General features: G+C 33.4%; 1 protein-coding gene across 1 annotated transcript; it reads left to right on the top strand.

Annotated features, from left to right (window-relative positions):
- The first annotated feature begins 595 nt into the window (after positions 1–595).
- On the top strand, positions 596–4,156 carry LOC140823443 (disease resistance protein RGA2-like). The gene is given in 3 exon segments (XM_073184796.1): positions 596–1,470; positions 1,473–1,979; positions 1,982–4,156. Coding segments are annotated over 3 exon segments (3,321 nt in total). The 5' UTR covers positions 596–671; the 3' UTR covers positions 3,997–4,156.
- The last annotated feature ends 6,672 nt before the right edge of the window (positions 4,157–10,828 follow it).

Raw genomic sequence — 10,828 nt, 5'->3', positions numbered from 1 at the left:
AGAGACACACGCCTCCGTTCATGAATCATGAAGATTCTGGAAATAGGATAAATTTCCATGAAGATTCTGGAAATAGGATAAATTTCTGAAAATATTTCTAACAAAACTAACATGAGACGGTTTTATAATTCAATTTTATAAGAAATATTTTCTATTTGAGTCACTCATGAGAAAAGATTATTTTTTATGTCAAAAATGATAGTTTTTTTTTTATCATAAATATAAACAAGATTAACCGTATCACATGAGACTTACTATTAAAATAAACTCGACCATGATATCTTTTCATGTGAAGCTGAAAAAAAAAATACGTTTTCATAAAGTTTTTCGTTAAATTTTTTTTTTGAATCTATTTCATATTTTTGGATAAAATATGTAAAACAAATATATAAGTTTTGTTATAAATTTTCAATTTCTCAATAGTATTTATCATTTTTTGGGATTTTCATTGTGCCCTTAATTCATCAGAAAATTATCTCTCACTGTTAAAAAAATTAATACACAAATCAACAGCAAACAGTAGGAAACTCCATAATTGAACAAAGTGCGTGTGGAGCCTTGATTTTAAAAAAATTAATAAAAAAATAACATTTTCAACAAGTCGTTTTTAGATCTCAATCTGTACAGCTTTCATTTCATTTTTTCCATCTGAAAATCTCGAGCTTTGAAATATGGCAGAAGCACTTGTTTCGGCGCTTATGCAAACAGTAATTGGAAACTTGAACAAAGCTTTGTTGCGAGGTGTTGGGCTCCTTTGGGACTTAGAGGATGATCTAAGGAGACTTGAAAGTGTATTTAGCACAATCCAACTTGTGATCCAAGATGCTGAAGTCAAGCAAAGAAACAATTTGGTGCTGCAGAATTGGTTGCTAAAGCTCAAGGATGTTGCCTATGATGCTGATGACGTGCTGGACCTGATCGCTACCAAAAGCCTCAGACGGAGATTTAATTCCGAAAGAGGTAAGCACTTACATCTAACTTCTTTTTTCTCGAAAAGAAACCCATTGATATTTCGTGTTGAAATATCAAGAAAAGTGAGAGATATAAGGGGAAGATTAAATGATATAGCGGATGAGAGACATAAGTTCGAGTTGAGGGAGGGTGTTATGAACAATCAAGTTGGAGTTGTAGAGAGCCGACAGACCAGTTCATTGGTGAACGAATCGGAGATTTTCGGAAGAGATGAGGAGAGGGAAATGTTAGTCCAGAAACTGCTCCATGACATGGCTGATCAAGATGATCTTTCTGTCTGTGCTGTGTGGGGAATGGGGGGAATCGGTAAAACGACGCTTGCCCAACTGGTCTATAATGATGGAAGGGTGGAGAAGCATTTTGAGCTACGAATCTGGGTTTGTGTCTCGGAAGATTTCAGCTTGCAGAGGCTGGTTAAAGCAATTTTAGAATCTGTACAAAGAGGTGGATGTAGTGTCACAGAGTTGGATCCATTGCTGCGTCTTCTTCAAGAAAAGTTGAGGGAAAGAAGTTTTTACTAGTTCTGGACGATGTTTGGAACGACGACCAAAGTCTGTGGGATCCTCTTAAAGAAGCGTTAAGATGTGGGTCAAAAGGCAGTGGGGTACTTGTGACAACTCGAAATGAAAAAATTTCTCGAATGATGGCTACGGCTGAAATCATGTCACACCGAATTGGCTATTTATCATACGCCGATTCTTGGTGTTTATTCAAGAGAAGAGCATTTGCATGTAGAACAGAAGACGAAAACCTAGTCGGAATTGGTGAGGTGATAGTGAAGAAATGTGGCGGTGTGCCTTTGGCTATAAAGGCTCTAGGGAGCTTGATGCGATTTAAAAGCCACGAAAGCGAATGGTTGGCAGTTAAAGAAAGTGAAACATGGAATCTACCGGATCATGGAAACAACATCTTTCCTGTATTGATGTTGAGTTATGACAATTTATCTCCACAAATGAGGCAATGTTTCTCGTATTGTTGCGTATTTCCCAAGGATTATTGGATGGATAGGGACGACTAATACAACTATGGATGGCAAACGGCTTCCTTCACGAAGAAGGCCAAAAAGACTTGTATCTCATTGGCCGATCGATCTTTGAAGAACTGGTTCGGAGATCATTTTTGCAAGATGCCGAGAAACACCAGATAGGGAAAATGAGATGTAAAATGCATGATCTAATGCATGATTTGGCAGAATCGGTCATGAGACGAGAAACTTACAGGATAGTGGATGGCAATGTGCAGAAAATTCCACCTAGAGTTCGTCACTTGTCATGTGATTCGCGGTCACTTCGGATTATTAAAGAGAAAAGGGATAACCTCCGACTACTGAGCGTGGATACTTTGCGCTCGCTTACCAAAATGGATCCGTATGCTGATATTAAACGTGGAGCATTTTTGTTCTCCTTTCTCTCAAACCAACAACATTTAAGAGTGTTGGACTTGAGATTTTGCAGGATAATGAATTTTCGGGATTTTGTTGACAAATGGGAACATCTTAGGTTCCTTTCAATGTCATGCATTGAGCTCAGGACGCTGCCTGAATCCATTACTCATCTCCACAACCTTCAGACCTTGAAACTTACATATACACACGATCTTCGCAATTTGCCTGAAGGTTTGAAACACATGAAAAATCTTTGGTTTGTGGAAATTGATAGGCCTGATTCACTTATCTGCACGCCACCGGGACTTGGAGAATTAACTTCCCTGCAAAGACTAAGCATTTTCATCGTGGGTGAAAACTCAGAACACCAAATCATCCAGCTGAAGGAATTAAATCTTGGAGGGAAGTTGAGCATAAGAGGACTTGAAAATGTGAAAAACCTAGAAGACGTCAAAGCCGCCAACATGATTACGAAGCGGAACCTGGCATCTTTGAATTTATCGTGGGCAAGAGGAGCAAACAAGATCTCCATGAAACATTTCGAAGCGACTCTAGAGAATATCCAACCACATCCTAATCTAGAGCAGATCTGCATTTCGTCATATCAAGGTTCGAGGTTCCCAAATTGGATGTCTGCTCCAGCGTTTCATAATCTAAGTGAAATCACTTTGGAAAGATGTGAAAATTGTGAACACCTTCCACCCCTCGGGAAACTTCCAGCTCTGAAGATTCTTAAACTTTTTAGATTGTATTCTTTAAGAAGATTGGGTACTGAATGGTGTGGCGATGGAAAAAGTTCATTTGTTGCATTGACACAGCTCCGGTTATTGGAAATGCTGGACTTGGAGGAATGGATTATACCAAATTCACATGAGAGTTTTATTGGCTTAAAATATCTAGAGATAAAGAGATGCCCCAAATTGATGAGACTGCCTTTTCTACCAGTTCTTAAAGATTTCCATGTACACACCAACCCAGCAATCCTTGGATCCATGATTGCTACTTCAATCGAATCACTTCGCTTAATGGACGATGCTGATGAACTTAGTCTCCTTCCAGGAGGTTTAGTGAGCGCTCAAAAGAATCTAAAGAAATTGGAAATAAATGAGTGTCCTAATCTCAGGAGTCTATCCATCGTGTTGGATGGACTATATGGTCTGAAGAAGTTGAGTTTTCTTTTCTGCACAAAACTTGAATATCCACCGGAAGGACTCAAGTATTTCAATTCTCTGGAGGAAATTTCATTCTATGGCTGCGATAGCCTTAGATTATTTCCGGCAGCTATTTTGGAAAATATGCTTTCCCTGAGATCCTTAGCGTTTGAACGTTGCGAGAAAGTGGATCCATTATCTGGGCCGCTACAAGGAGTGGTCAGTAGCCTCCATGAATTGGTGATAATTCATTGTCAAGAGCTCGAATGTTTGCCAGAGTGCATTCAACAATTGAGTGCCCTTAGAAAATTTATTCTTTGGGGTTGTCGTAAGGTTACGTCATTGCCAGATGGCATCGGGAATCTAAAATCACTATCGGTGCTTGATGTGCGATGGTGCGGTCCAGTTTTGGCGAAGAGATGCGAGAGATCAAAGGGTGCGGATTGGCCTAAAATCTCACATATTCCCCAAATATACATTGAAGTCTGATTTCAGCGAAGAGAGGAGTCATTGGCAGGTACCGGTGCAGTCCATATTTACTGAAGAGATCTAACCACATATGATATTTTTTTGCTGTAATGTTTTCAAACTTTATCTTATGATTAACCATTATTCAGTCCTATGTATAAGAGGATGAGGTCACTCACTCACTATTCACATGGATAGTATGTACCAAATCGATTTGACGATTTTGATATATATAATCAAAAACCGAACTAAATAAACTTTGGTTTTAACATTTATATCTGAATTAAAAAAAAATTAGTATTTCGGTTCGGTGTTTCGTTTTTTCAATTTAGATTTTCGATTTTATCCGAAGTTTAAACACACTTGCATGCATTACTTCCGCACGGGTAATTTAGAAGGAATAAGCTATATGCTAAATTTCAATGGAGAGTGCATGAGGTAACGTGACAGTTTTGTGGTTCCGATTGGAGATGCAGCCAATTACAATGCTTGGTGAAGAATAAATTTTGGATTACTTAAGGTGGCAATGAGTGAAAGGCTTAGAACGAAAATTTCCTCTAGAATGTAATTATATTTATATAGATTAACATGAAAAATACATTGGATAAATAAATCATGTAAAATGCGTACATTTTCATAAGCTAATTTATTTTCTTAATATACAAAATATGAGAATCGAAATTTAGGCACCAATAAATTAAAATTGTGATGTTCGTCGAGTCATCAAGACAAATACATGATCAAAAAACCCATATATCTCTTAAAATTGGTTTGGATGATTTGTTGAAGCTGATGAGGACTGATAATTTTTTTCCACGATATTTGATCAAATTATGGGAGTATATAAACATTTCGACTGCAGTTTATATATACCAAAATATAAAATTATTAATTATGGTATTATGTACTCGTATGATTGAATATTTACCATTTCATAAAAAAAATATAGTTGTTGCAAAGAGTATAACTTCATATTTTTTAGCAGTACAACGAATCAAATGTAGTGTATCGATTACTCTCATAACAAAGATAATTATTATTCTCGAGTCTCGTTTATACTTGTGCTTATATTATTGAATATTAATTTCAAACGTCATGTACCAAATACAATTTTTTTCCCTTGTAATACAAACTCTTGAATTAGTTAAAAAATAATAATACAAATAGTTTTTAAAATGTATTTCCAAATTTCCGATATATGTTGTGGATCTAGACCAGTTAATACGACAAAGATCGATCAATCATTCATGCGTGGCAAAGTCTAAATTTATATTTGACCAATCAGTCCAGACGGTGCCGTACTAATCATATTTTTGTCAAATTTTATAGTCATAATATTTAATCGTCCAATAAAATAACAATAACTTAATTGATTGTCACAATTTTTTAAATGGCACGAACGGGAAGAAAAAGGTACTTTCGGAAACATGATTAAAAACTGGACAAATGGTAGTTTTGTCATTTAGATAGAGCAATAATTTTATATAACTTTGTTTTATTTTTTGAAAAAAAAAAAACTAATTTGGCTCAATATAGGGCAATTATCTTTACATCCCCCATTTGGGAGCTCTCTCTCTTAAAACTTACATATGAATCAATCTTGCATCCGATATCTTTGATTGTTATATAGTTTAAAAAATATGTTTTGTGCCCGTTAGTGATGATTATGACTTTCGGTAAAGTTGAAAATTAAGCGTAGAGCCTATAGTTGGTATAATAGCCATGTTTGAGTACCTGATTTTCATTAATTTTATATAATGCGAGAGAGAAGATTGTTGAGAACAATAAGTCAATAACATGTATGCAAAGAAAGCTATAAAAACAATGCAATTATTAATATCACGTGTAATTGTTGGAAAATCGTAATTATCTCTGAAAGAGTGATTGAAATGTGAAGTTTATATTACTTTGAATTTTGTAAAATTTGAAATATGTGTTGTTCTAAAATTATTTATTTGAGTGGGTGATTGCTCCTATGGCTTCCGGGATAGAATGCATGCATATGCTCTGAAAAGATCAAACATTGAAAAAGTGGAAAACCTGGAAGTATTTTCCTTGGGCACTCTCTCGAGTGGACATTTATTCGCTGTAAAGCCAAGCAACAACTTGTTATCATCAATCTTTAATGTGAATTTTTTTTTTCTTATTATAATATATATCTTAAAATTTCAATAAATATTGACAAAATATATAATAAAAGACTCCTATATTTTTAATATATATATATTATTGTTGGTCAGAAATACCAATCAATCCGTTGTGCATAAGTCGCTAGATTATTTGACAAGTTGTGTGTGTAAGAAAAAGTTGAAATTTATGGTCACGCTTTGCTTGCTTAATCATTTCGAATCAACCCCACTTGTTTTTATCCCCATCATCATTCTTCATTGAAAAAATTCTTGTCTCCCACATATATATACACACATGTGTGTGTGTAATAATTTGTCATAAATAATAAATAAATTATAGAAAGTGGGAGACGATAATTATATATATAATAATCGGTTGTGTGTGTATAACGTATTATGAATTTTATCTATGTTTAAATATTTATTATGATAAGATATGAATGACATTTTTTTAAAATTTAAAAAAAGTATGATTTTTTTTTTGTGGAGAAAGAAAAGAAGGGAGAGCGGTTGAAGAGATGAGCGTGACCAAATTTTTTTTAATCAAGTGCAGATGAGAGTGGTGGAAGTTGTTTTGATATTTATGAAATTTTTTAAAAAAACTCCACCACCAAATAGTTACTTTATAAGGTTTATTTAATATTATATATATTCAAGGAGTTTCTTGTTGGACGTCGCAAAATATGTTTACATAAACTTCGTGGAAGCATTTAATGCAACATGTTTCTCGAGACCTGAAAAATGTGTAAGAGGATGATTAATATGACATTTCACAATATGTTCATGTGAATATCTTGGGACGGTGACGACGAAGCACCCGAATTATAAAAATTATATATATTATGTTTTTAATTAAATATGCTTATTTCAACCTTAGCATAAGATGTAAATATCATCATATTTGTAAAGCTATCTTCTCTTTTTATACACTGATTTAATTCCACTATCATGGAATGTATGACATAAAACAATTGGCTATTAAAATTCCTCATTCTATTTTTATTCTTTGACCAAAAGAAAATATGCAATAATATCCACCCCAAATCAATCCTCTTCCAAATGCGAAATATTCCACGCCGATCAAATGTCGCCTATAACGGCTCATTGATAAATAGTTTTTCTTCTGACGGAGAGTGTCGGCACATAGATATAAAAATATAGAGTAGGTATCATGTGAGACCGTCTCACGGATACTAATATGTGGGACGAGTCAATCATACTCATATCCACAATAAAAAAGTAATACTATTAACATAAAAAATTATACTTTTTCATGGTTGTGTTTCACAAATTCGACCCGTGAGACCGTATCACACAAGTTTTACCAAAAATATAATAATCTTTTTCATATTTTCTTGTCTGTTTATGTTATATACTCAAAAAGTGCAAAAATAATTTAGAAATTTTAAGGTTCTAGGCACGACCACGAGCTCTGAATATTTACTTAACATTCTTGTCATGCCTCGGGCACAAGACAACATGAACACGATCGACTAGCTCGAATTTTTATAAGAATATTGTATATAATTATAAATCTATTTAAATTTTTAATTTTTACCCATGTGACATGATGTACTACAAAACTTCAGTCCGTACTCAATTTAGCTCGTGTTGAATTGGCTCAACTCAACTTAGATACTTAATTTTCAAGATATTTATGTATCGATTTTTGCAAGTCAATTCTTAAATGAAATATATGCATGATTTTATTTATAATTTTGTCGCAAAAATTAATATTTGTCCCTTAGACCTCCGTTTGCTTTGTAGTTTTACGAGAATAGATTTTGTATTGTGACTTGATTGGTATTTTATTGACAGAGATTTTTAAATCAAAAATATATAGTATGAGTTTATGCATATGCGCGCCTTCGAGGCAATACAAGTGAAAAGGTTTAAAACGTGTTCCCAAATTCACTTCTGGATACTCGTACAAGTTTCTAGAGAGTCATCAAATGTTGTAAGAACAGTTTGAAAATATCAAATAAATTTAAATATATATCTTAGAAATTTCAAATTTCATTTTAAATATGTTTTAGAAATTCCAAAAATTCATATGGAAAATTTAGTTTGCATTTTATTATTATGTATATAAAGATTTAGTATATAAATGCTCATTACGTGACAAGAGTAAGTCTCAGATATCTATATTTGGAGTGAAAATCAAATTTTGACATAAAAAATAATCTTTTTTTATAGTCGGGTATGAAATACGTTTCACAAAATCGACGTGTGAGATGATTTCATAGAAGTTTTTGTGATGTGACGAATCTTTGACATGAGATCTCATGTCAAATTTAGGACATTGATGTCAGATAAACTATAAGTATCGACGTAACATATATTGGGTTGAGAAATACACGCGATCTTAATTTTGATGATAACAAAATTTATTATTGTATTTCTAATATATTTACTCAAGTGTGTATAGTTACTAACTCAAGATGAAGCTAATACCCAAATTTAGCCAAACTAAAAATCAGCAGAGTTTCACTATTTTGATGAAATCTCACATATCAAATTCAATTTGGGACAAGTTGTATTTCACGTCAGTTGGACTGAATCGAAAGTTATATTGCACGAAACCAATAATCAGTTGGAAATGAGCAGTTGCAATATTTTGGTCCGCCTAATTAGCTCGATTATCCAAATGAATTGATTTAGTACGCATTACGAAGCTAAGATGATTATCTACGATCCTATTCACAAGTCAAAGTTTGAATCATAGTATAAGATACTGATAAATGACGATGAAATATGAGTTTTGTTGAGCAAAACTGAATTATCAGTTGAGCAGTTTCAGTTGAGCGCAGACGAGCAAAACTGAACAAAAATGTCAAAATCAGCGAGGGTTGGGAAAAATGTCCGGCAAGACATAAATAATCATTTCAATATAAAAAACAGTACAAAAGCTTTTCAAACAGTCATATCATTGTATCAAATGTATAAATAATTTGAAGATCAAATACAACTTTGGAAGTGGATTCAAAGCATGAACATCTTACATGAAGAAATGAGTTAGAATGAGAGCAAGCCCAATGTATGAGAATACATCTGAGAGATAAATATATGGTAAAGGATTAAATCCTCACACATACACATATACATGAGAGTTGAGATTCAAAGTTTAGTTGAGTGAGTTTTCACACAAAGACACTAAAGATTATGATTATAGTACTGTCATAAGAGATGTTAAACATTATGGAGATTGTGAGATTGTGGCCTACAATCAAGAGTGTGTTATGAGTTTTAATTAGGCAAGAGAGATATCATAAATTGAAATGAGTTTGTACAATGAGTTGTATAAATATAAGTCTTCTAGTGATTTTTCTCAAGAGGAAGGAGTGACATATGAGTTGTTAATATCCGAACATCTATGAAGAAATTTGTGTCTATTTATTTATTACATTTAACTATCGTTATTGTTTTTAAAATATATTGTTGAAGCATTTTATGTGTTATTCAAATACCTAAAATATTACATACCAATCGTTTTGACAAAATATTTCAAATGTTTCTACTCATTCAACTTGCATATCTTTTAAATGTTTTACAAAATATTTAATCGGTTTCTATGAAACATTATTTTGAGTGTTTTTTATTTGATTTGAAAACCAAACTCGATTTAATTCATCGATTTTTAATAGTTGATCAATGATAATCCTTCCATCCATCGATCATATCAACATATTTTATTAAACATATAGGTATCACCTATATTTTATATAGCATGGCCACTTATATCAGACATATATAATAATAACTATTATTTAAATTAATCTTTTTACCGTATAATATAAGAATATATAGTAATTAATAGATTTTTTTTAGATGGAAGACCGTAGAAATATACTATAATACACGAAAACATGGAAATCTTTATTTCAAGATTACAATGTGACATTTTAGACAAACGAGTACCCAAATTTGGCATATACTGGCGCATTCCAGTCCACAAGTTATACATTTCAATTGCTCGTCCATTAGTTTGATGCCACGTGTATCGCGTCATAAAGATTTAAAAAACTTCGGAATTAAATTTATCAAAATAACTATAACACAATGGTTTCTATTAAATCTCCCTCACCTTCATATAATAAGCTGATTGCTTAATTAGTGCATAAATTGAGACAAACGTCCGATGAAAAAAGATGCTAAGTCATCTAGCCCGATCTTTTTTATCCCTCGCATCGAGCCATCTACTTGTCCCAAACCCGCGCCCGTCGGCCGGATAGAGCCCTTTTATCCGTTTCGTCAAAAGATCACCTAATGCAAGCCGTGCAAAAATGAAATAATTGAAATATTTAAATGTTTGGTTACCATATATAAATATATACATGTATTGGTATGTCATAATTGGAATTAGACTATTCTTTTGGACCATTTGTGAAACAATTTTCATACAACTGATATGGATTTGGGCCCACAATCTATTAGACATGCACATGAATTTATAGGGAAAATTCGATGCTGCCCGTGCAGGCACTGCCTGCACGGGCAGATCCAAGGGCCAGAAAATTTCTGGCCCATTTTATTTTTTTTTTTAAAAAAAATTCCATCCCCCATGATTGAATCTTGACCCTTGATTGGGTGTAGGGCAGTGCCCTCACACCCAGGATCGACTCTACCAATTTATAGTGTTATTCTACATTCTTCCTGATTAAAGAAAAACAATAAGCCTTCAAACCGCCAAAGCATCTCAGACCCTTAGATCAAACCTCGCGTGA

This window comes from Primulina eburnea, chromosome 1, assembly GCF_022965805.1.
Source record: "Primulina eburnea isolate SZY01 chromosome 1, ASM2296580v1, whole genome shotgun sequence".
Taxonomy (NCBI): Eukaryota; Viridiplantae; Streptophyta; class Magnoliopsida; order Lamiales; family Gesneriaceae; genus Primulina; species Primulina eburnea.
The sequence above is the reverse complement of the archived record's forward strand: the minus strand, read 5'-3'. Positions and strand labels throughout refer to the sequence as shown.